Source organism: Carya illinoinensis, chromosome 15 (genome assembly GCF_018687715.1).
Source record: "Carya illinoinensis cultivar Pawnee chromosome 15, C.illinoinensisPawnee_v1, whole genome shotgun sequence".
Classification (NCBI taxonomy): Eukaryota; Viridiplantae; Streptophyta; class Magnoliopsida; order Fagales; family Juglandaceae; genus Carya; species Carya illinoinensis.
The window spans coordinates 43,942,408-43,969,267 of NC_056766.1; the positions used below are offsets into that span (position 1 = coordinate 43,942,408).

General features: G+C 37.6%; 2 protein-coding genes across 2 annotated transcripts; one reads left to right on the forward strand and one right to left on the reverse strand.

Moving 5' to 3' along the window:
* Positions 1-7,822: 7,822 nt before the first annotated feature.
* Positions 7,823-12,313, reverse strand: LOC122296492 (cysteine-rich receptor-like protein kinase 19). Its single transcript, XM_043106252.1, has 7 exons — positions 11,082-12,313; positions 10,256-10,387; positions 9,948-10,129; positions 9,264-9,474; positions 8,739-8,976; positions 8,506-8,656; positions 7,823-8,404 (listed from the first exon to the last, which is right to left on the reverse strand). The coding sequence occupies exons 1-7, from the start codon at positions 12,193-12,195 to the stop codon at positions 8,096-8,098; spliced, it is 2,337 nt and encodes a 778-aa protein (XP_042962186.1). The 5' UTR covers positions 12,196-12,313; the 3' UTR covers positions 7,823-8,095.
* A 9,327-nt stretch (positions 12,314-21,640) lies between these two features.
* Positions 21,641-22,552, forward strand: LOC122296992 (class V chitinase-like). The gene is made up of 3 exons (XM_043106782.1): positions 21,641-21,934; positions 21,987-22,069; positions 22,136-22,552. The coding sequence occupies exons 1-3, from the start codon at positions 21,641-21,643 to the stop codon at positions 22,479-22,481; spliced, it is 723 nt and encodes a 240-aa protein (XP_042962716.1). The 3' UTR covers positions 22,482-22,552.
* Positions 22,553-26,860: the final 4,308 nt, after the last annotated feature.

Below are 26,860 nucleotides of genomic sequence, written 5' to 3' on the forward strand. Positions count from 1 at the left end.
GGCTATCCTGACCGAACAACCATTGGAGTTATTACACATTAATCTTATGGGACCCTCTATAACTGAAAACCTGGGGTAAAGAAATATATATTGGTAATGGTAGATGACTTTACCAGATATTTATGTGTAGAGTTTATGAGGGAGAAAGCTGAAGCTCCTAATGTGATTAGAACCTTGTGCAAAAAGCTTCAGAATGAGCAAGGAAAGGTAATAGTCAAAATTAGGAGCGATCATGGAAGAGAGTTTAACAATTCAAATCTTGAGAGTTTCTGTGATGAAGAGGACATCAATCAAGAATTTTCTGCCCCTATCACCCCACAGCAAAATGGAGTAATCGAAAGAAAGAATAAAGTTATTCAAGAAATGATACGAGTCATGATACATAGTAAGAATGTTCATACCCACTTCTGGGGAGAAGCTGTGAACACAGTGTGCCATATTGTGAATAGAGTTTATCTAAGACCAAGCACTTCCAAAATACCGTATGAGCTGTGGAAAGGAAAGAAACCAAGTGTGAAGTACTTCAGGATGTTCGGAAGCAAATGCTACATTTTGAGAGATAGGAAAAACTTGGCTAAGTTTGACCCTAAAAGTGATGAAGGGATCTTTTTTGGATATTCTAGAAACAACCATGCTTATAGGTGTGACAATCTGCGCACCAGAACTGTAATAGAGTCCATAAATGTGGTGGTGAATGATGCTCCTGGACAGAAATTGAACAAGGATGAGCCATCTCACTCACCAAGTGAAATTGAAATAGAAGATGTTGATGCACTAAAAGAAAACTTGGACTCCTCTTCAAATGAAAAGGTGAGTAGCCAAAAGGAGCCTTCTTCGAGAGTAAAGTTGAATCATCCTCAAGAAAATATTATAGGAAACATAGATGAAGGGATGAGACTAAGAAGGAAAGTGATAAATCAATTGGCTCATTTAAGCTACATCTCACAAATTGAACCAAAAAGGGTCGAAGAAGCCTTAAATGACGAGAATTGGTTGAATGCGATGCATGATGAAATAAATCAATTTGTGAGGAACAATGTGTGGTACTTGGTGCCAAGACCAGAAAGTCACAATGTGGTAGGCACAAAATGGATCTTCAAGAATAAGCAGATGAGAATGGAACAATAGTGAGAAATAAAGCAAGATTAGTTGCTCAAGGGTATGCCCAGATGGAAGGAATAGACTTCGATGAGACCTTCGCTTCGGTTGCAAAACTTGAATCAATCCAGATATTGTTGAGCATTGCTTGCCACATGTGTTTTAAACTCTATCAAATGGATGTCAAGAGTGCCTTTCTGAATGGAATTCTCCAAGAAGAAATTTACGTCGAACAACCAAAGGGTTTCAAGGATCCAAAATACCCTAATCATGTCTATAGGTTGAAGAAAGCCCTTTATGGTCTGAAACAGGCTCCCACAGCTTGGTATGAAAGGCTAACTTCTTATTTAGAAAATTGTAAGTTTCTGAGAGGAAGTGTTGACAGGATACTGTTCATCAGAAAAGCTGGAGAAGACATAACAGTTGCTCAAATCTATGTGGATGACATTGTATTTGGATCTTCCATTGACACTCTGGCTCTTGAGTTTGCTAATGAAATGGAAAATGAATTTGAGATGAGCATGGTATGTGAATGAGACAGTTAACTATGAGATCTGGTATTCTAGAGACTCTAATACTAAACTTGCAGGCTATTCAGATGCTAATTCGGCAGGTAATGCAGATGATAGGAAAAGCACCTTTGGTGGGTGTTTCTATGTTGGGACAAACCTGGTAGCCTGGATGAGTAAGAAGCAAAACTCAATTTTCATGTCCATGGCTGAGGCTGAATACATTGCTGCAGGGAGTTGTTGCACACAATTGTTGTGGATGAAGCAAATGCTATGTGACTATGGAATTTCCCAAGGTGTGATGAGCGTTTATTGTGACAATACTAGTGCTATAAATATTTCAAAAAATCCTGTCCAACACTCTAGGACCAAGCACATTGACATTAGACATCATCTTATTCGAGAACTTGTGGAAACACATGTTGTGACTCTTGAGTATGTTCCCACCGAACATCAACTAGCCGACCTTTTTACCAAACCCTTGGATGGGCTTCGGTTTGAATTACTTAGAAAGGCTATTGGTATTTGTGCTTTGACATGAGCGCTGAAACATGCATTACATGCATTTTTTGTTGTTGTTGTTTATTTTGTGTTTGTTAGTTGTCTAGTTTCATTTTCGTTGATTGCTGTCCATGCATGTGATCCATGGTTGTGAGTTTGATGGTGGTGCGGTCTTTTCTAAAAATCTAGATACTTGTGTCTTTTGAGATTTGTATCATATACCTATGACTTACAAAGGTTTGGAACATGTGTATCTATTGTAATCTGTGACTAGCATCACACACTTCACTCTCATCTCGGTCAATTGACATTTCGCCACTTGTGAGTTTTAGGGAGGCAATCAAAGGTGTTAGGAAGCTCTACATGCACAACAGAATTGACCTTGGGCTAGACGACCTCATCATGGTTCTCATATGCAAATATCAAAAGGAAAAGAAAAGATGTTGATGCTATAAAAATTAAAAAAAGGGGTAAATATAATAAGTTTTATGTTTATTGAACATACTGAAACAAGTATTAAAACAGAAAGATTCAGGTCCTAGCAGCATTGGGTTTGACTTTCTATGTCTTGGAAGAGCTTCACAAGCATTTATGGTTTCTTGTTCAGCCCAACCCCACTCACGCTTTTCGGTTGAAATTTCTTGATTGAGCAAGGACCGTTATAGACACAGTTGTCTATATTACTTGTGATACTTTGTTTTTTTATTACCTATGTGTTTTGTGAGAATATGATACTCCTCTACATTTGATATGTATTTATGGTTTGAAAATTGACTTTCCCAGTGTTTGTCAAAGCCATGTGAGTGTTGTGTTTAAAAAACTGGGCAAAAATGCAATTCTAGAGATCTCGCTCGACCTAGCTCGAGTGAACACCGCTCGACAGGCCGCTCGAGGGTTTAAGTCCACTCGAGCGAAGGCCTGTTATAAAAACCCCCAACCGCTCGAGCATTGCACGGTTTCTCCCAAAAAAAATTTTCTTCTTCTTTCGAGCGATTCTCTTTGGGTTTTCTTCCCTTCTCTCCGTGTGGGTTCCTAGTTGCTTTCTCCTACAAAATCTCCTTCAAAATCATGATAAGTATTCCTTGTGATTATGAATTTCATTGCGTTTCATGATTTTCCCATGGATTCCATTTTTTTTTCATAGCATTTTGGGAATCATTAGGCTTGGGTTGTTGCATTATTGGTTCGTTGAATCCTCTCAAATGGATTCCAAGATTGTTGGGTTCTTGGTTGGTTGCATTTAGGAGGCTCTTGGAACTCCCAAGGAGTTTTGCACTTGTTTCTCACCTGGATGCACTCCAAGTGTTTGGTGAAATGCCTCAATGAAGTTTGGCTTCTCATTTTCATCATGCATTGGCATAGCATTGTTCCCATACTCATTTCATGTCTATCCTAGTGTTGGGACGTCGTTTGGCTTGAGATTGCATTGTGATGAAGGTGGTTTGTATTTAGAAGGGGCATGGGTCTTGCATTGTTTTTTGAAAAAAAACCCCAACCTTGACTTAGTTGGGTTGCAAAATTGTTTTGTGTGTCTTTTTCATTAGCATGGTTGGTTGGCATGTTTGGCATGGTTGTTTGAGCATGGTTGGCATGGTTAGTTTAGCATGTTCACCACATGCTTGATGAAATGCCTGTATAGACATCAAGCACTTTAGGGAGGTCAAGTTTTGGATTTTATCATCATCATGCATTTGACATATTAGACATGCATTCATCAGGTCTTCCCATTACCTTTAGCCTTGTCTAACGTCACTGACTCTGTCTACAGCCAAAAACCATGTCTCGATGTGTTCGTCCTCGCCACAACCCCCTGCTCTCGCCCAAGCTCATTTCCATAATGCTCGGGCACAGGAGTTGTATACTTAGAACTTCTCTCATCGTACTCCTATAGTCGAGCTTGACGTCTCTCTAGGTGAGCTTACTGAGACCATCATTCCACGCATCTTTGAGTCTTGCCAGTGACAGGCCTTGACCACTGGTCATCCCACTCCTTCTGTGGAGTTGGTTCAGGAGTTTTTACTCCAATATTCATGCCATCTCTGATGATGGCTCTTTTGAGGTTAGTCTTCGGAACATTCTCTTCTAGGTGACTCTGGGCATGATAGCAGACCTGCTAAATGCCCCTCGTGTGTCGCACCCGGTGTATCCCTATACACGGACATCTCCTCCCAGTCCACAAGTCATTGTTGGATATCTCTGTGGTCGGGCTAGTAATTGGTAAGGGAAGTCACCTCTCTTGACTGTACTTTTTACACCTGACTATCTCATTCTTAATAGGATTTTTCTTATTAATCTATATCCTACTGGTCATCAGAGTGATGTGGGTCTTGATTGTGCCGCTCTTCTATATGCCTTGATCAATGGTGTCTCCATTGATCTAGGGAGTTTTCTTTGTCAGGTCATTCTTGAGGCTTTTCAGTCCCCCAAAACATGGACTGGTTTGCCATTTGATTGGCCCTCTCCCAGTCAGTTGCTTTTCTTCCCCAGGAGCCTAGAATTGCACTTAAGGCTCCTATTGGTCATAGGATTGTCCAACTTAGTCGTGCTCACACCACCCCGCACGCTCTCCTTGTTGAGCATCCTCCCGCTCCCTCCTCTCAGCCTTTGAGCTCTCGGCCATCTACTTCTCAGCTGTCTAGCTCAGCACCATCCACTTCGGCACCCAGTTCTACCGAGCCCAGCCTTCAGCAAGTTCTTGAGTACCTAGCCCGCCTTGATGCCCTGGTTCGATACCCTAGATGCTAAAGTTCATAACCTAGATGTTAAAGTTGATAACCTGCAGCAGCTTGTGACCCAACGCTTCAACGATATCGAAGAGCAACTTAATGATGATGATGATGATGGTGGCAGTCCTGCAAATGGTGATGATTGAGACCCTTTGCCAATTGTGACAAAAAGGGAGAGTAGTTTAGTACTAATTCAGGGGGAGCTTAGTACTAATTCAGGGGTAGTGTTAGTTGTTAGTAACACATTTTTTTTTTGGGAACAACAGCTTTTGGTTTTATCTTTTGGTTTTAGTATCTCATGTTAGCTGCTGTTGTTTGACTAATTGTTCTTGAACTCAATTTCTGATTAATTGTTTAATGAAATATTTCTTTTCTAAAACCTGTACTTGTCATGTCTATTCATGAATTATGGTTTGTGATTTGCAAACAATATTTTGTGCATATTTGTATGGGTACGTTTAACAGTTTGATAAGTGTGTGCAAAATTATTTCAATGTGTTCAAGAATATGAATCTAGTGATGGGTGCGCTAGGATTAGGTCATATGTATAGGTTAGAGGTTTTGTCACAGAAATGCCAAAGGGGGAGATTGTTGAGGGAAAAATGAGTTGATTGGCATATTCTTGTGAAAACCTGTGTAAAATAGTGTTGTAACAAGTGTGAAGCGATAAACCTTAAAAAGGATTGAGGTACGCTCGACCCTCGCTCAACACTACACTCGAGCGAACTCAGACAGATTGTGTTGCTTGACCCTCGCTTGACACTTCGCTCGAGCCAATGTTCCAGATCACTTAAAATTTAGGGTTTTGAGCGCCTCCTTTGCTTGGGACTATAAATAGAAAAGCTTCTCTTCAGTTTGCTGCGTGGAGAATCAGAGCAAAAACCCTAAGGGCCTCTAAGAACTTTTTAGAGCAACCTCTCCCCCATTTGGTTGATTCTTTCTTGGATAAACACATCTCCACCACACCACACTTGAAATCAATCTTTACATGAGTCTATTGAAGTGGACATATTCGTTGGCTGGAAGAGTCCGGAGCTGCTGTTGATGCAGAGATCGAGAGGTTCTCGTGGAAAACTATAGAAAGGTCGGAGTTCCGACACTACATGCGTGTAGAGATCGGGTGGGTCATTTGTGGTGTTGCAAGCCAAGTTTAGCTACTACAAAGGTTTTGTGAGTGTCTCTAAATTGGTTGTAACAAACTTATTTTCTATAGTGGATTTGAGGTGGTGGCTTACACCCGGAGTGGTTTTAAATTTTGAAGATGTTCTTTAAATGAGTTTCCACTCTGTGATCAAGATCATGTGTTAATTATTTGGGTTATTTGATTTATTTATTAACTGCTTGTTTGACTGTTTTTCTAAAAGACCATAAAAATTGAATTACACCTATTCACCCCCCCTCTAGGTGTAGTAATTGGTAGAACTACTGCTTTTTCAGTAACGGTTGGGGTTGGGGGAAAAAGAAGAAAACTTATCTAAACGGCGTTGTTCTGAAAGCAAGTTGCCTCATCGCGGGCTTGGGCCTGGGCTTGGGGCATGGGTGTCACTACATACCTTTGGGCACCAGTACTCTGCTAACTGCTAAGTAGAATTATTAACAATAGAGTAATGTTATACACTACATTTTAATTATATTTTCATCTCATTATATAAGATGTGACATATTTATCACCAATTAAATAATAAAGAATCATCCATTAAAAGATCATTTAATGATGATAAATATACTACATCTTATATAATGAGATGAAAGTGAAATGGTAGTGTGGTGACTTCTCGATTGGGTCGAAGTGTGATAAATTGTGAGTGTGCAATTGCTTATTGAAAGGGCTGATTTTTACGAGTGTGCAATTCATAAATTTTCAATATTTTTCATATAAGAATGTTGTCTTATTTTAACATAAAGTTAGACTCCCTTGACTTCTTTGTATACATGAAATATATCAAATTGAAAAGAACTTTTGAAATGAAGAATGTCATCCCAAATATTGAAATAAGACTAAGGGGGCAGCAAATTATTATTGCTAACATATTAAGTTGATAACATAATGTAAGAGACAAGTTATTATGGAGTCAAACTCTCTTCTATCTTATTGATAACATACAGTTAGACTTTCTTTTGATTTTTATGTTGCCCAAATTTTTGGCAGAATTCTTTTACTTAAGTATTTAATTTTCATGCTCTTGTTTACTTACATATTTATTTTCATACAATAATTTGAATTTTCTACTTTTTTATAAAAATTCACGTGATAATTTGAATTTTGAAATTATTTAAATCTGACTTGTGGGCTTAATTTGTAAAATAATTTTGAATTATATAATTAATCAATATTTTTCAGAATTTTATTGATATTTTGCATCTTTTCTCTATCTCAATATCTAGTTTTTGTTGATTAACTAGACGTCATGATAATTCTAATTTTGTCGGGCATCACAAATTAGAGCCTAAAGAGTTTCTTTAAGGAAATTATATATACAATGGCGAAAACGATCAAGCTGTAGCTTGATCCCTTTTTATGTTTGATGACATGATCTTCAAACTATAAGTTCTTGGTAGAAACTACATGATTGCAAAGATCAATTCTCTTTCTATGAAAAGAAACGAAGAGGAGGAAAACAAATTTAAATTGAAGCCAGAAAATTGTTCTATCAACGATACAACAATCTCCGAGATGGTTGCTCGATAATTAAGCATGCATGGAGGTACTCTTTCTGACATGTAGTTTCATAATGGGAGAAGATCTTACGCATGCATTGGTACGTATATGTATTGATTTTATATTATCATTGCAGTAAATTTTTAAACTGAATCCCATTATTTTTTGAAATGATTACACGGCGCTTGCATACTCTGAGACTGTATGTAACGTTACTTTGATAGAAAAGGCAGGCAATTTAGGAAATGTATGTGCAGTGCTTTCGCTCTTTAGGATTGAAGCAACCTCCAACATGGTTGGCCTATCGATTGCATTTTCCTGGACACATAAAAGAGCAATTTGCAGGCATCTCAACAATTTACATGAAGAAATTAGTGTATCATCCAGAGATGGGTCCATATGGGTACACGTACGACTTGTTACTATAGTTCTTATTCCAACCTTACATTGCACTAAGTATCATATACTTGACAAGATCGTACTTGGAATAAATAAAAACAACCAAATTGGTTGAACCTACAAACATGAATTGACAACACAAACTAAAGTTAGAAACAAATATCTCTTTAGTCAACCATGTCTCCCACCAAAAGCTAGCCTGTTTATCTTGCTATTATTTGGGAAATTAGTGAACTTGCAGCTGAACAACTTCTTTGCTGTGATGTAGAACTGCTCGCCATACTCTCATCTGTTTTAATGGAGAAAGCTGGCTTTTGGGGTGTGGCAATAGGTCCATTCTCATTTTTAAGCATTGAATAAACTTCCAACATTGTTGGTCTGTCCACGGGATTTTCTTGGACACATAACAAAGCTAATTGCAAGCATCTCACGAGTTTGCATGGCGAAGATGAATCATCAAGTGATGGATCTATAAACCTCATGCCTTCACCTTCTCTCCACAACTCATATGCCTGAAATAATGCAATGTTAATTTCTCTATCTTTATATTTCAAAAGAAAGTCTTTGAGTTGCAGAAAGCTAAATCATAAGAAAGTTTAATGAAGTTACATACGTATTCAAGAAGGTTCAATGTCTCGTTCACGCCATAATAACAGTCATTCCTCTTGCCACTTATGATTTGCAGAAGTAGAACTCCAAAACTATAGACATCATATTTCATGGAGTATGTACCTTTTCTCACATATTCCGGAGGAACATACCCACTGTATTGCATATGTTAACAGAGATGCTGAGAATTTAACAAAGAGAAATGCTTTCAAAAAGCTACACAAGTTGAAGACTTACTATGTTCCAACAATCCTGTCTGTGTTTGCTTCATGCTCATCTTTTCCAAAAAGTTTAGCCATTCCGAAATCTGATATCTTCGGATTCATATCCTTGTCCAGTAAAATGTTGCTACCTTTGAGATCTCGGTGAATTATAGTAAAATTTGAGTATTCTTGGAGATATAGAAGCCCTTGAATAATCCCCTCAATGATTTGAACACGTTTTCTCCAATCTAAGATACTCCTTCCAGTTGGATCTGTAGAAAGTTTGAGCCCTCAGTAGTAAGTGGTTACCCACAATAATACTAGTCAAACACGGAAAAAAATGTACCAAAGGAAAAGAAAATCAGGGCTTTTAATGACCCTATGTACTTAAAATTTTCACCTCTGCTTTTTCCCGGATTGACTAATAGTGGTATCAAACTAGGATATCTTACTTAATTCACTGAGAATTCAACTCATTTATGATCATGAAATAAGAAAAAGCTAAATGCGCCAGGGAAACATAAAAGAGAAAATTAAAAACAAAAGAAGGAAGACATACCAAAGAGGTAGAAATTCAAGCTTTTGTTTGGCATGTATTCATAGATTATCATCTTTTCTTCATTCTTGATGCAGAACCCTATCACTCTGACTAGATTTACATGTTGAAGTCTTGCGGTAAGAGTAACCTCATTAGTGAACTCTTCATGTCCTTGAGTAGAAGTTTTTGACAGTCTCTTCACAGCTATTTCCTGTCCTCTAGGTAACATGCCCTGGAAAAAATGAACACATGGTTATCAATGTCTTCTAAGCTATAGCAACAGCTAATATTTCATATGCATAGGAATGTTATTGCTTTTTCCCAAGCTCAACACACACCTGCCCAAAGGCTGTATTCACACTCTACAAATGCAGCAGACTTGGTACCACTCAACAGAATGTATATGGTAAATACATGCTCATTTTGTTAATTCTTAAATAGTGCCAAGATGGCATTGACTTTGTGGGACAGTCATTGGCCGATTTATTGGTTTAGATTGATTATAACAAGTTTCCAATCATTCAAGACTCGGATATCCAAGTGCCTGAATTTTCCTTTTTATATGTAAAGTTGGCAATTGAACTACGTAGGCTACATTCACCATTTTAGATTTACCTTAGAATCAGAGAGTTCACCTTCAAAATTTCATGGTATTCCTATTTAATTACTTCTTGTAAAGGAACAAGCACTGAAGCCACTCATTACCTTGTAGACAGAGCCAAAACCACCTTCTCCAATCTTGTTTGCAATTGAGAAATTGTTTGTGGCTTCTGTGATGCTGGAGAGGCTGAATGCTTGCAGATGAGGAACACTGCCATCAGGATTTTCAGCAGCTGATGGATTGGTTATTGGCCCAGATAGACCTCTTCTGCCGAAAAGAAATTTGCCTGAAACCAAAGATGACAAAGAAAAAAGAAATCATTTGTAGATCTCTTGATGTCATGCTTACAAAAGGCAAAATATGTTCTTTCCATTGTTATTAGTGGCGAACTATTAAAGTTGATGATGCATACCTTTTGGCTCCAGTACTCTGCTTTGTAGGTAGCACACCATGAAGGCTAAAAGGATAATGATCAAAGCTACTGGAAGTAGAACTGTTAACAATAACTTTCGCTTGTTTCCATGTCCATTTTCTTCCTCTTGAGCTGTCAATGCAGTCCAAAAAATAATAAAAAAATATTTTACATAAACAAAACTTTTTGAAATTTCTTTGAGAAAATTAACAAATGCATTTATACTACTTTTACAGTATAGCTGCCACCCACCAAGGTTTTAGACAATTTCTCAGATTTAGTACCCAACAAAAGCTTAGGCAATAAACAGGGTAAATCTCCAACTTACCAGAGCACCACAAGAGAGTTGCCTCCAACTTGGATAAAAATAGGGGTGGATATACTCGAGTTACATACAAGCTCTCTCTTAAGTGAAAAGTTCTACCACTTCTGCTATGAAAGATCTGTGGTCTTGAGTTACTAAAAATGGCCTGACCGATAACTCTACGATATGAGGCTGATTCGAAGATCTTAGAGCCAAAATCCTAAACTAATGATTTGCCACCTACTATCTGAGAAATTCTGAAAAACAGGCCATTAAATCGTCACAAGCCTTAGAAGAATTCATTTTCTCAAACAGGACAATTCACGAGTTAAATGAAAATTTAAGTAGAAAAAAACAAAGCATAAGCTCTATTATGTTTGAATGAATCAGCGAAGTCGTGAAGAGTATCTTATTTTGTTGTAATTTTTATGGGAATTTCACCTACCATTTTCTTCCATTTCTTGATGAACAGATTCACAAAACAGCAGAAGGCCAAAACAAAAAACATAATTTTTAAGGTACCTGCTCGAGAAAGCACCCAATTGTCGTCATTGCTGACCAGAAACACATTGTAGCCAAGTAGCTTCTTCTCCTTTGCATAAGCAATCTTAGTTCTGATAGCCTCCACGTCATCGAAATTAATCCAAGTGGATCCAATAATGCAGTAATTCACAACATAAGTAGCATTGAATATAGGTGTAGCACCATAACTTTGGATGTACCCCTTGATGTACGAGTAACTCATGCTTCCATCTGCTGTTTCTGCCTTCCCTGATGATGGTGCACCAATTGCATTTTCTTTGGGATTCACAAGTGCCCAAGCGTAGCCGTGGTAAGGCAAACCCAAAAGCAGTTTGTTTGCTGGAAATCCTTTAGCCAACCAGTCCCTTATACCATAATCAGTGTTAACATGGCTTGATGGATCATATAAAGCAGCATGAGCGTGTGTAAATTTCTCCTTCGTAGGCAGATGATAGTCATATGCTATAACATGTGCCCAGTCCATATTTCTTCGTATTGAATCAATCGGGTATGTCCCAAATTCAAAAGTTGGCAAATAGCGAAGGGCCATCATCAATATCAATTGTGCTTGTCCAGTGTTTCTGGCTTCAGAATTCACTTCAGCTCGCCATTCATCCAACAGAACTCCCATGTTGGTAATGTCTGAGGCGGTATTAGGCCAAAGCCAGAATAAATCTATGCCTTGAAACCCATGTTGTCTTGCTGTTCTGATTGAAGATTCAATGAAAGACTTTCTGTGGGAAGATTGGTTGAGCATTGAAGACAGTAGTACTGAAGTGTTCACTTTGTCACCCAAGATGGATTGAGCCGTGGGAGCTTGTCCATTCCAGATAGACAGAATTGTGACTATAGATGGGTTCTTGCGTTTGACAATATTGGTGAAGTTGGAGAAGTATTGTTGATTTGCTGAGGGGATGGAAAGCTGGTAGTTGGAGGAGTTGACATCGGCAAAGGCACATATAAGATGTGTAAACAAGGCAGAATTTATGTCGGGAATGGGGTTTTCACTGCCAGCATACCAGTAGCCGGCTTTAATCCAAGTTTGAGCATTAGAACGGGATAAATGTAAAGTAACAAATACTGTCAAGAGGAGGATTATGCTCACGGACGCCATGGAAGGAAAGCAAGTTGTATCTGCTACCAGAGTTTGATAAGATCTGCTTCATGAGAAATGTATACGATTTCTCAATTGAACCGTACAAATTGAATTAGGCTTTGATATGAAGGGACGCTAGGAAGTCCGGTCCAAGTCAATGAAATCATGCATGATATTATTAGCCGCGTGGCCCTTTCAGTAATTGCCACCACAGGACCCTGACAATTTTTCTGTATGTTTTACGATTGAGACGAAATTTGTCCAATAAATGATGCCAAACATTCCTATCGAAAGACGAGTTTGGTGTGAAGTTGATGAAACATCTTTTCCAAGGACAGCACCAGAAAACTGTATTGTTGCGTATTGAAAGGGTTGATTAATTGACGAGTGTGCAATTCGTAATTTTCCAATATTTTCCACGTAAGAATGCTGTCTTATTTTAGACCATGGATCGTGCGAAGCTTATCACATTTTATTTTTATTTTTATTTTTATTTAATTTGCAGTGCTACACATACGGACCTACCAACTAATTAATCCGGTTTTTTCTTTCTTTTTTTTTTTATATTAGACGCAATAAAATAAGATTACAAATCTTAAAGAATATGCCATGCCGGCCACTACTTACCCTAAATATATAGAGAAAAGATATTTATAATTTTAAATTATGCAAAATTCACGTATTATTTTTTAAATGATAAATCAGAATCTATATGAAAAAATTAGTTTTTAATAATAGATCCTGCATTTTTTTAAATAAGTGTACGAAATTTACACATTTTAAAATTATATCTAACATTATTCAAATATATATATATATATATATATAGTACGCATGCATGTGTTGACAAATATATATTGATAAATGGAAATATTAATATTCTCCACCCATTGTTAATTAACAACGTACCCATTTCATGAGAAGCCAATTATATATATATATATATATATATATAGATATGCATTGATGATAGCTTCACAACAACTGTAATTAATACAACTTAATTAACATGTTCAAGGATAAATATAACAACATATCATGATCATCGTGGATGCGTTCCAACTACCAGGCCAAAGATTTCAAAGCAACAACTATAGATTAATATATATATATATATATTATATTTTTCGAAATTTTAGTTTGACTTTCATTTTAATTTGATGGATTTAAATATTAAAGCAATATTATATTATTAAGAATAATAAATGGATGGTAATTCCGTTGTAATTAAGGGTATCAATATTTCTCTACTTATATATAGTATACTGACTTTAATTCTTATTACTTGTCACTGACCATGCACGAAATCATATAAGAAATTTAGCTGATATATTCCATTTTAATATGTTTCAAAGATGTATAAAATTATGTTTAATTTTGATTCGTTTTATTTGATCAAAAAGATAAATTAATCGTTAAAAAATACCAATAATAAATTAATAGTTGAAAGACTTAAAACTATTTAAATGAATAAATGAAAAATTAGTTAAAATAATATTGGCCGATGTTGCACATGAACAAAAACGAAAAAGACCACTTTCAAAAATTGGAAAATGATTAATGTACGTACAGTTATAAAGTGTAAATCTCACGCATTCAATATTTAAAAAATAAAATAAAATTCATTTAAAAAAATTCTATTTTTTAATTGTGAGCTCAACTATTAATATTCAAAGAGAATACATATACACCGGGCAAAATTAATAAAATTTTAATTGTATTCTATTTTTTACTTGATTATGATCGAAGTACCGGTGATTTAATCTAAACCTTTATTATTATTGTTATAAAACTTGTGTTTTATAGTTACAAATATATTGCCAAGATTATTAATAAAGAAATTCAAGACAGATAACAAAACCTTATATGTTTCAGTTCAGAAAACTCAACAAGTGTATTACTGTTTCTTGATTCAAAACTGAAATGCACAAGATTCACAATAACTACTCTGTTATCAACCATGTCCACAAAACCAGCAGAATACCAACACAGATCTATCCAAGAATATACAGCAGCTTCCAGATCCAATATATGCAAGAATCAACAAAGTAACCGAGAGCAAATATACCAGAAATTAGCAAGGAAATAAGCATGAACAATGAAATAAGAAAAATAAGTAAAACATAGAAAGAACACACCGAGATACGTGGTTTGACCCTAATGGTCTACATCCACGGCAGGAATGGCCTCAGAGATCCTTTATTGATAAACCAATAATCACAGAGAAGCCTCAGTACATGGTGATACAAAACCCCCTCTTTCTCACATAGAAATCGAACGGATTTCTCACTCAAAGCAAGCCCTAGAAAAGAACCCTAGAACAATCGCCCCTTCTCTCCCTCTCTGCCTCTCTGATTTTACAGCCGATACACAATGAGTCTGCCTTAGGGTTACAACACAGAAGTTGGTATATATATATGGTGCACCAGATCTGCGACAAGTGTCTCACACCCAGCGGCTCGGATCACTTCTTCAGATTGCACAGCACATGCTTCACACGTGCTTGTATAAATGATGACTTAAAGCTTCAGGGAACCAGATCGAGCCACAGGACCTTCACTTAGTTAAACACATTTTAAACTCATTAGTAAGCACATAGAGAAGAAAGAAGAAATGATTTGACATACATATTACAAATATCCACCTTGGCAAAACATTTTCTTGCCTGGTGTTTTTAATGACCCTCATCATTGGCCCATTCCTGCACTGTCCCCCTAATGGGGACTGACTCTTGACTCCATACCTACTAAGTTCAGACAGTGTCTGAACTTTGACCATGGGACAGACTTGGTCATCATATCTGAGGGGTTATCCTCAGTTGAGACCTTTTCCACACCTACTACTTTGGATTCTATAACATCTCTTACAAAATGAAGCCGTATATCAATGTGTTTAGACCTCTCATGAAAAACTTGGTTTTTAGCTAAGTGAAGTGTGCTTTGATTATCACAATGCACTATGATGTTACCACTAAAAATATTTAATTCACTTGCAATCCCCTTTAACCATATGGCCTCTTTAATAGCTTCTGTCAATGCTATATATTCTGCTTCTGTGGTGGACAATGCCACCACAGATTGTAAGTGTGATTTCCAGCTAATAGCCCCCCCAAAAGCAGTAAATACATATCCAGTTAAAGACTTCCTAGTATCTATGCTCCCAGCAAAATCAGAGTCTACAAAACCAGCCAACTCACAACCCTCTTTCACATTGTTCCCAAAAGTAAGACCCAAGTTAGTAGTACCAGCCAGGTATCTTAATACCCATTTAATGGCCTGCCAGTGGGGTTTTCCTGGATTCCCCATAAATCTACTAACTACACTCACTGCATAGGTTAGATCAGGCCTAGAACAAACCATAGCATACATTATACTTCCCACCATGCTAGCATAAGGGATTTGTTGCATAAAACTAATATCAGAGTCTGTTTTAGGGGCTTGATCTATTGACAATTTGAAATGTTGTCCTAAGGGTGTAGCTACATGCTTAACATGTTCCATACCAAATCTGTTGAGAATTTTAGAAATGTAATTTTTCTGAGATAAGTAAAGTAAACCAGCATTCCTATCTCTTTCAATTTCCATTCCTAGAATTTTCTTAGCAGGACCCAATTCCTTCATTTCAAATTCTGATTTTAGCATGCTTTTAACTTGATCAATTAAAACAATGTCCTTACAAGCTACCAGCATGTCATCAACATACAATAGGAGATAAACAAATATTCCCTTTTCTTCCTTGTAATAGACACAACTATCATAGCAGCTCCTTTTAAAATCATTATTAATCATGTGTGTATCAAATCTCTTATACCACTGTTTAGGTGATTGTTTGAGACCATACAAAGATTTTTTAAGAAGACACACTTGGTTATTTTTAATTTCTTTGGTAAAACCTTCAGGAGGCTGCATATAAATTTCTTCTTCAAGTTCTCCATGCAGAAAAGCAGTTTTAACATCTAACTGTTCTAAATGCAAGTTTTCAAAGGCTGTATAGGCTAGCAGTAGCCTAATGGAGCTGTGTTTAACCACAGGAGAGAAGATTTCATTGAAATCAATTCCTTCCCTCTGTGTAAATCCTTTGGCTACTAATCTAGCCTTATACCTGGTCCCTTCTACCCCTGGTATGCTTTCCTTTTTCTTATAGATCCACTTGGATCCAACCAGCTTAACCCCTCTAGGTTTAGGCACTAAAACCCAGGTTTTATTTTTATTTAGAGATTCCATTTCCTCATGTATAGCAAGGATCCATTTGGGGGAATCCTTGCTAGCCATTGCCTCTTTATAAGTTTTAGGTTCCTGATTAACTATTTCATCAGCTATTGTTAAGGCATACATAGTTAAATTAGCTTGTCCATACCTTATAGGAGGTTTAATAACTCTCTTTTGCCTATCTCTTACTAGATTATAGGAGTTAGCTCCATCTTGAGCCATGTCCCCTGAGTCTTCTTCCTCAGGGTGATTACTTTCCCCAATTTTAGGTTTAGATTGGGCCTTTACTTGCTCCACCTCAATCTGAGATCCTCTTGGGGACTTGACAGTTTCTTGGTCTACCCTTTCTCCCTATACCCGAGCCATTTGTGACTCATTAAAAGTCACATCCCTGCTTACTATGCTATTATATCTTCCTGGTCCATCTACCCACAGCTTGTAACCCTTAACACCTTCAGGATACCCTATAAAGATGCACTTAAGTGCCCTAGGTTCCAACTTGTCAGTTTTTGAATGTGCATAAGCAACACATCCAAAAACTCTTAGGTAGTCATACTTTGGAGGTTTTCCAAACCATAACTCATGAGGAGTTTTGAAACCTATGGCTGATGAAGGACACTTATTAATAAGATGTACAGCAGTAGTGGCAGCTTCTGCCCAAAATGTTTTGGGCAGCCCTGAGTTTGACAACATGCACCTTACCCTTTCCAAAATGGTTCTATTCATTCTTTCAGCTAAGCCATTCTGTTGTGGGGTTTCCCTCACTGTCTTATGCCTAAGAATTCCTTCCTTTTGACAGTACATGTTAAACTCATTTGAGAGAAACTCTAGACCATTGTCAGTCCTTAAGATCTTGAGTTTTCTACCTACTTGGTTCTCCACAAGGGTCTTCCACTCCTTGAACTTTTCAAAGGTGTCACTCTTGTTTTTAAGGATGTAAATCCAAACCTTCCTAGAGTAGTCATCCACTAGAGAGAGAAAATAACTTCCCCCACCATGTGAATTTACTCTTGCTGGTCCCCATAGGTCAGAATGAACATAATCTAGGGTTTGCTTAGTGTTGTGGGTTGCTGACTTAAAACTAACCCTCTTTGCCTTTCCATAGATACAATCTTCACAGAAAGGCAAGTTTCCTAGGTTTGGATCACTCAGCAGCCCTTGTTTTTGTAATTCTAAAAGCCCCCCTTGACTTACATGCCCAAGCCTCCTATGCCATAGTACAGCTTTGTTCTCTACTATGTTTTGAGTTAGGGATGCTTCCCCAACTACTGTTTTCCCAAGTAGTGTATATAACCCATTTTTTATTTCTCATTTCATAATAACTAGGGAACCCTTAGTAACTCTAAGTACCCCTGCCTCAGATTTGAAAGAATAACCTGCCAAGTCAAGCATACCAAGAGAAATTAAATTTCTCTTTAACTCAGGTATGTATCTAACTTCACTTAAAACCTTTTCAATTCCATCATGCATTTTAAGTCTAACTGACCCTATTCCCATGACTTTGCAGGACTTGTTGTTACCTAGAATTACATGTCCCCCTTCTTGTTCAGAGAATGTCTCAAACCACTCCCTTACTGGACACATATAAAAAGAGCATCCAGAGTCCATTATCCATTCTGTTTTTGAATCAACCTCACTCACTGTGAGTACCTCAGCACTCTCATACCCTTCTAAAACCACTGAGGCATCCCCTGCCTCTTTGGTTTTATTCCCAGGATTATTTTTCCTATCAGGGCAATCTTTCTTAAAATGCCCTTCCTTGTGACAGTGGAAACATTTGAATTGTTTCCCCTTTGACTTAGACCTATATCTCTTATTTTCATTTTTGCCCTTCCTTTCTCTCTTTTCTGTTCTACCCCTGACAGACAAGCCTTCCCCATGATTCTGTTTGGTATCTCCCCTACTTTGAAGTTCCCTAGTATGAAGTACAGATTGTACTTCATCAAGTGTCAAAGAGTCCCTACCATACATCATGGTTTCTTTTAGACTTAGGTATGATGAGTCCAAAGAACTCATCAAGAGGATGGCCTGATCCTCATCCTCCACCTTAATGTCTATATTAGCTAAGTCTAATATTATTTTGTTAAACTCATCTAGGTGCTGTCCTATTGGAGTCCCAGGGGTCATCTTGAAGGTATACAGTTTTGTTTTCTTGTGTAATCTGTTTGCTAAAGACTTTGTCATATATAGGTTTTCTAATTTCAGCCAAATGCCTGCAGCCGTGTCCTCACTAGCCACCTCTCTCAGGACTTTATCCCAAAGAGAGAGGATTAGGGCACTATGGACTTTCTGGAGAATGTTCCTCTGGACAGACCCCTTATCTTCCTCTTTCGAGGAAGAGCCCTTCTGTTTCTCACCTAGGAGAGCATCCTGCAGTCCATGTTGGACTAGCAGTGCTCTCATCTTGATTCTCCATAGGCCAAAATCATTTTCACCAGTGAATTTCTCTATATCAAATCTCATGGTCCCCATGAACCTAGGCTCTAGATACCAATTGTTATAAAACTTGTGTTTTATAGTTACAAATATATTGCCAAGATTATTAATAAAGAAATTCAAGACAGATAACAAAACCTTATATGTTTCAATTCAGAAAACTCAACAAGTGTATTACTGTTTCTTGATTCAAAACTGAAATGCACAAGATTCACAATAACCACTCTGTTATCAACCATGTCCACAAAACCAGCAGAATACCAACACAGATCTATCCAAGAATATATAGCAGCTTCCAGATCCAATATATGCAAGAATCAACAAAGTAACCGAGAGCAAATATACCAGAAATTAGCAAGGAAATAAGCATGAACAATGAAATAAGAAAAATAAGTAAAACATAGAAAGAGCATACCGAGATACGTGGTTCGACCCTAATGGTCTACATCCACGGCAGGAATGGCCTCAGAGATCCTTTATTGATAAACCAATAATCACAGAGAAGCCTCAGTACATGGTGATACAAAACCCCCTCTTTCTCACATAGAAATCGAACGGATTTCTCACTCAAAGCAAGCCCTAGAAAAGAACCCTAGAACAATCGCCCCTTCTCTCCCTCTCTGCCTCTCTGATTTTACAGCCGATACACAATGAGTCTGCCTTAGGGTTACAACACAGAAGTTGGTATATATATATGGTGCACCAGATCTGCGACAAGTGTCTCACACCCAGCGGCTCGGATCACTTCTTCAGATTGCACAGCACATGCTTCACACGTGCTTGTATAAATGATGACTTAAAGCTTCAGGGAACCAGATCAAGCCACAGGACCTTCACTTAGTTAAACACATTTTAAACTCATTAGTAAGCACATAGAGAAGAAAGAAGAAATGATTTGACATACATATTACAATTATTAATTATAGAAACAAATGGTAACTTAGCTAGCTAGGAAAGAAGCGGAAATATCAAATATCTTTAAAATTTCAAATTGAATAATATTTATTAAAATCGATCATCTTTCAAATTAATCTAGGCTAGCAAGTACATCTTGATTTTTCACTAAGAAAACCAATGATCGAATCCCACCTCCCCATGTGTCAAAAAATAAATAAATTAGACTATTATTATATATGTATGTTATATAATTTATAAACTAAATCGACCTCAAATGTTATATATGTATGTTATATATAATCCGGCAGCCACACAATCTTTAAACGCCAAGCTCTAATAATTAGGGCTATCAGGGGTGAGCACTATCCAAGAAATCCGACTCAAACTCTATTAACTTATCCAGAATTTGATCAGACTCCGACTCCGTTAAAACGAATCGGAATCGGTACTGATGAGTCCGGTTGAATGTTCTTTAACATTATTATATCTTCACCATTTAAAAAAGTCTGTGATGTTCTTCACCAAATCGAGAACTTGTCCAGATACCCATTCAAATCAATGAATTAATCATATGAGTAACCATTTGACTGGGTGACGTTATAGAATAGAAAAAAATCTAAGTAATTGTAGGTCCGGTCTCGCTTGATCAAGACAAAGAAAATACAGGCCAGCCGTTTGAGTGTAACAAAGTCGATACATCCTTTTTTTTTGGGGGTTGGGGGGTTACATAATTGGTCTACATAAATATTATCAAGAAAAAATCTAGTTGCAAGCACAACTATGCATTAATATATGCACCAATCTAATGTGATTTCTGATCACAGTGACATTTTTTAAGGACAACCATTTGATTGGTACTCCAACCTTTGCTTTAAATTCCTTAAAGATCATTCCCAACTATGGGAAGAAAATATGGGCAGCTAATTATAACTATACTTTACATTCCTTTTAGATTAATTTTTCCTTTTAATAATAATATTTCTTAAGAGAAATGATATTTACAATTTTAAGGCGGGCAAACCTTAAAATATGGACTTGCCTGGACAAATGATTTTTTTAATGACTGAATTTTTAGAGTGAGTAAGCGATCGAAACTTACATACTAGACTGAAGATTTTATATATAGCATTTCTTATTTCTTAAAACCCACCATGTAATACCAAAATATCAATTAACTTGACTAAGACGGTAAGACTTTTAATTTCTAACGCCACATTAAAATAAAACCTCTTAAATTAACAGTACGTCAGGAAATGAATAAAGATATTAATGTAAGTCTAATTAGGGGGTGATAATTCATTTAATGGATGTTAGATCTGCTACTTTTGTTTAATCAAATCCATGTCTATAGGTAAAACTGATCTTCTTCTACATTGCTAAGAGTACTGTCTTCTCTTTCAACCGCTTGGACTGGTCCAAGCGGGACTCGAGTCTTATTAATGACGGCTCAAAAGGAAGACGAAAAGGTCAATCATTCATCAATCAACTCAACCAAACTATATATTTAAAGACTTCAATATTGCCGCTTAGTTTTAGCACCTGCATCAATCTCTGCAATTTTGATGATCTCTCTCCTAAATGCATTCCACAATGCCATCTAAAATTTTTCTGATCCTCTTTTACATGACTTTCCTATCTCTAATATTTCAGCCCTCAGAATCAAAAACTTGGGTGAAAGCGGCCGGTTACTGGATTACCACCACAAATTTGCCTATTTCTGACATCAATTCAGAGCTCTTTACTCATCTTATTTGTGCTTATGCCAAAATTAACACTTCAACAATCCAGCTATCCCTTTCGTCCACAGATGAGCTCTACCTCTTCGTCTTCAAGAACACTGTCAAACAAAAGAACCCTTCAATCACTACCCTTCTCTCCATTGGAGTGGAAACGAATGCGAATACGCTTCGAGCTGTTCACAGATGGCCAATACTTCTGTGGGTAGAAAGTCTTTCATTGACTCTTCAATAAAAACAGCAAGACTCTATGGCTTTCAGGGCCTAGACCTCAGCTGGATTTGGCCAAACACAAGCTCTGATGTGGCCAACATGGCCACCCTCTTTGAAGAGTGGCGAGTGGCTCTAGAGTCTGAGGCTAAAAACTCTAGCCAACCCCAACTGATATTGACTGCTACAGCTCATTACTCACCAGTTTTAAGTTCTGTTTCTTTCCCCATTGAGTCAATGCAGAGAGACTTGAATGGGCTGAATATTTATGCTTATAACTAGAACGCGCGTTCTCGGGCAAACATTACGCATCCTCGTGCAGCTTTGCAACATCCTACGAGCGAGATTAATACCGATTTTGGCACGAGGGCATGGATTGCTAGGGGACTATCTGCTAAAAAGTTGGTCTTGGCCGGTTGCCTTTCTTTGGCTATGCGTGGACGCTTAAGAATCCCCAGGACAATGCTATAGGTGCACCGGCCACTTTCCAGCCACTGGCCCTGCAATTTCACCTCGAGGAATCGTGCCCTACAAAGATATCAAACAACTTTATATTCAGAGATATGGGGTTGCTTTCATGTATAATGCTACATATGTGATGAATTATTGCATAGTTGGATCAACTTTTATTAGTTTTGATGATGTTGAAGCTATAAAAAATAAGGTTTCCTATGCCAAGGAAATGGGGCTGCTAGGTTACTACTGTTGGAATCAAGATAGGGACGAAACGATAGAAGAAGAGGAAAGAAGCACTCTGTACGTCAATACTCTGTTTTTCTCATTCCCACAAACATTGTTTCAGTACATCAATATATAGAACCAAAAGAAAATTCTGGAAATTAAATTAATGACATTTATGGCCATTCAGATTTACTAGACGGTACACACCTAGGTACAATGAAAAGAAACTTTTTCCAGTTTTCACATCTCTTGTAAATGATCAACTTAATAAATTGTGGCCTCTTGCAATAAATCAAGTTTAATCTTCAACAACTACGCCATGCATGTAGCCAACGACGTGGATTGGGTGCTTTATCTAACTGCAGGTAGGAATCCATGTCTCCTCATCAGTCATATCTATTCCTCACCACTGATTTGGAGAAAATAGTTTTACTGCCTTTCTGATGTTTTGTCTGGTTTTGTCCTTAATTTCATTGATATGTACGTCTTCATATATAGAATTAACTGCAAAGTATTCTATTATTCAATAATCTAAAAACCATTTTCTGATCTACTATTTCCCAATATGTACCAGAGGTTTGATAAAACTATATGACTTATAGGAATCCAGATTCAGCTCAAACGGTTGATAACAAGGATCCTAGGGGTGATAAAAATCAGAAGCAACTGTGGCGATTACTCTTGAGCATTTTGGTTCCAACAGCTATTATATTTATTCTCCTTATAGTCTTCTCGGCATGTTATTTAAGGAGGAGAAGGCTGAAATCAAGAGGTAAATTCTCTTGTACCAGTTATAAGTAGACCAGGCGCCTTTAATGATTATTTGCTTCTGCTCAATGTTTCAACAAATGAAAAAAAATTGACATTTTAAGGCTTTCTTCTCTCTTTGATTGCCTCGGTCATACTTACGGATGGTGGAAGCAGCTAAAGAACAAGAAGCCAAAGTCAACAACAATATAGCAGCTGCTGTTGAGGTTAATATCAACGTTCATGGTCTGCAGGTCTTTAGTTATAAAGATATTGAGAAGGCTACAAAATGATTTTCATTTGAAAATAAGGTGGTTTTGGTCCCGTTTACAAGGTAAACTTTTCTGATATTTGGGTTATATATATAATTATATACACGCGCGCATGTGATTAGGCAATGATTTGTTATTTTGGAAATAGGAAAGTCTATCTTGGAATTATGAGCCTGCTGGTCGAATATATATACTAAGCATGCTGGGGTACTGTCTATGTTGCAGGGTGTATTAGCAAATGGACAGGAAATATAGAAATTATTTTCCAAAGGCGCTAAACAGGGATTTGAGGAGTTCAAGAATGGAGTTATACTCACAGCAAAACTGCAGCATGTTAATCTTGTGAGGGTTTTGGGATTTTGCATTGAAAGGGATGAACAAATGCTGATCTATGAGACATGCCTAACAAAAGCTTAGACTTGTACCTTTTTGGTAGGAATTTTTTTTCTGCTTATTTAAGTACAGTACGACAATTAGTAAAGAATAGGCAAATATTGAGCCTAAAAACTAGTAGACCTTAGCATTTTGGTCCCTGAGTAGTACTTGGCATCGACTCAAATCTCCTAACCTGTCTTTTTATGCTCAAATTGATGTTGCAGACCTTACCAGACGATTGCTTTTGGATTGGAATGGACGTGTTCTTAGCATTGGAGGGATTACTGAAGGGCTTCTGTATCTCCAAGAATACTCAAGATTCACTATCATCCACCGAGACTTAAAAGCTAGCAACATTTTGCTTGACAACAAGATGAAGCCTGAGATATCAGATTTTGGCATGTCTAAAATTTTCACAAAAGATGAACATGAAGCAAACACTGGTCGGGTTGTTGGAACGTAGTAAGTATTCTAATGGCCAAAGTTTAATTCAATTTTTTAAGCATTCTTGTCAAATAGTGTATGATGTAAATCAGATGTGTACAGCTTTGGAGTTCTACCACTACAGATCATAAGTGGCCAGAAGAATGCCGGTTGTAATGTTATGACTGAAAATTTAACCCTTCTAGAATATGTATATTGGTGTAACACGTACTGCTTTCATCTCTCTCTCCCCGTCTTTCTCTCCTGCTGAGCATAATTCGCATTACTATGAGCTACATGAATAATTTCATATATCGGTAATCTTCAAATATTTCAGGCATATGACCTGTGGAAATCTGGAAAAGGCATGCAGTTCATGGACCCGTCTTTGGATGATACATTTTCATCATGTAAATTAATCACATGCATGCAAATAGCTCTTTCATGTGTTCAAGAAAATGCAATTGCTAGACCATCCAAGTTGGAAGTTTCTTCAATGCTGAAAGGCGAAACTGCTGCTCTTGCAATTCCAAAAAAGCCAGCGTATTCGAAAGGAAATAAAGATGAGGAAAAGAGATCTGAATGGCAGCAAGATTATTGTTCCATAAATGATGTTACAGTCTCAGAAATGCTAGCTCGATCATAAAGCATTTGGGCCTTTCTGAAATGTAGTCTTTATAAAGAGGGAAACATATCCTTCTATCTTGGACGTGGAATGTATAATGTTTCATGAAGATGTCTTGGGCATGTATTCTTGTCATTGTACTAGCATTTTAATCCTTTCAACCTCTAGTTTAGATTATAAAAATAATGTTAGAAGAAGTGGAGACCAGGAACTATTGCGGACTCTGGCCTGTCCAAAATCACACAAGACGATATTTAAGTGGTTAAGCAAGACGTCCACTGGAGCCTCTTTTACTGAATTTGTACGAGATTTACAAAAAACTCTACAAATCCTCTCACTCTCTCACGTACTCTCTTTCTCTCTGATTTTCCCCCACACTTCCACAATTGAGCTCTCTCCTATTTATAGGAGAGAGCAGCCTACAATCTTGAAAAAACAGTGGTTCTACACAACACTACACCTAGAGGGGGGGTGAATAGGTGTAATCTAATTTTTATGGCCTTTTGAAAATTAATCAAACAAGCAGATAATAAATGAAACAAATAACACAAATAATCAACACATGATTTTGTTCACGGAGTGGAAACTCATTTGAAGAACCTCTTCAAAATCTAAAACCACTCCGGGTGTAAGACACCATCTCAAATCCACTATAGAAACTTTAGTTTGTTACAACCAATTTAGAACACTCACAAAACCTTTGTAGTAGCTAAACTTGGCTTGCAACACCACGAGTGACCCACTCGATCTCTACACGCATGTAGTGTCGGAACTCCGACCTTCCTATAGCTTCCCACGAGAACCTCTCGATCTCTGCATCAACGGCAGCTCCGGACTCTTCCGGCCAACAAAAATGTCCACTTCAATGGACTCAAGTGAAAGCTGATTTTTGTGTATGTTGTGGTGGAGAAATGTTTTTCCAAGAAAGAATCAATCAAATGGGGGAGAGATTGCTCTAAGATGTTCTTGGAGGCCCTTAGGGTTTTTGCTCTGATTCTCCACACATAGAACAGAAGCTAACATGTTCTATTTATAGTTCCCATCAAATGAGGCGTTCAAAACCCTACATTGTAAGTGATCTGGAACATTGGCTCGAGCGAAGTGTCGAGCGAAGGTCGAGCGCCGAAATCTGCCTGAGTTCGCTCGAGCGCCATGTCGAGCGAGTATCGAGCGGTCGACTCTGCCTGAGTTCGCTCGAGCTCAGTGTCGAGCGAGGGTCGAGCGACACACTCTGCCTGGGTTCGCTTGAGCTCAATGTCGAGCGATGGTCGAGCGGTTGAATCTGCCTGAGCTCGCTCGAGCCGTATGTCGAGCGATGGTCGAGCGGTTGAATCTGCCTGAGTTCGCTCGAGCGCTCTGTCGAGCGAGGGTCGAGCGAAGTTGCTTCTTTTGACCAATAATGAGCACACTTCCAGCCCACTTCAAGCCTTCCGCAACAACACTTGTTACAACACTATTTTACACAGGTTTTCACAAGAATATGCCAACATACTCATTTTTCCCTCAACAATCTCCCCCTTTGGCATTTCTGTGACAAAACCTCTAACCTATACATATGACCTAATCCTAGCACACCCAATTAGATCCATATTCTTGAACATGTTGAAAAATTTCTGCACACGCTTAGCAAACGGTTAAACATACTCATTCACATATGCACAAAAACGTATTTGCAATTCTCAAATCATACTTCTCAAATCAAATCATAATTAGAAAAGAAATACTTCATTAAGCAACAAATCAGGAGTTCAAGAAACATTTGTCAAACAATCAGCAGCTAACAAGAAATATAAATCAACAGAAATAACCAAAAGCTGCTGTTCCCCCGAAACAAAAAAATGTGTTAGTACAAGTAACACTCCCCCTGAGTTAATACTGTACTACTCCCCCTCAACAATATCTCCCCCTCAACAATCAATCTCCCCCTTTTTGTCACAAGAAGCCAAGGGTCTCAATCATCACTATCGACATCCTCATCATCCTCATTGAGCTGCCTCTCGATGTCATTGAAGCGTTGAGTCACAAGTTGTTGCAGGTTGTCAACTTTCACCTCAAGACTGTCGAACCGGGCGT

Bases quoted from the DNA above. Each gene is read 5' to 3' on its own strand.
- LOC122296492 (XM_043106252.1), bottom strand. From the start codon at position 12,195: ATGGCGTCCGTGAGCATAATCCTCCTCTTGACAGTATTTGTTACTTTA. The intron at 10,388-11,081 runs GTACCTTAAAAA...CTGCATTGACAG, and splicing joins TTGGGTGCTTTCTCGAGCAG to CTCAAGAGGAAGAAAATGGA. The intron at 10,130-10,255 runs GTATGCATCATC...CTTTGGTTTCAG, and splicing joins CAGAGTACTGGAGCCAAAAG to GCAAATTTCTTTTCGGCAGA.
- LOC122296992 (XM_043106782.1), top strand. From the start codon at position 21,641: ATGGCCAATACTTCTGTGGGTAGAAAGTCTTTCATTGACTCTTCAATA. The intron at 21,935-21,986 runs GCTTATAACTAG...ATCCTCGTGCAG, and splicing joins TGAATGGGCTGAATATTTAT to CTTTGCAACATCCTACGAGC. The intron at 22,070-22,135 runs GTCTTGGCCGGT...ACAATGCTATAG, and splicing joins GACTATCTGCTAAAAAGTTG to GTGCACCGGCCACTTTCCAG.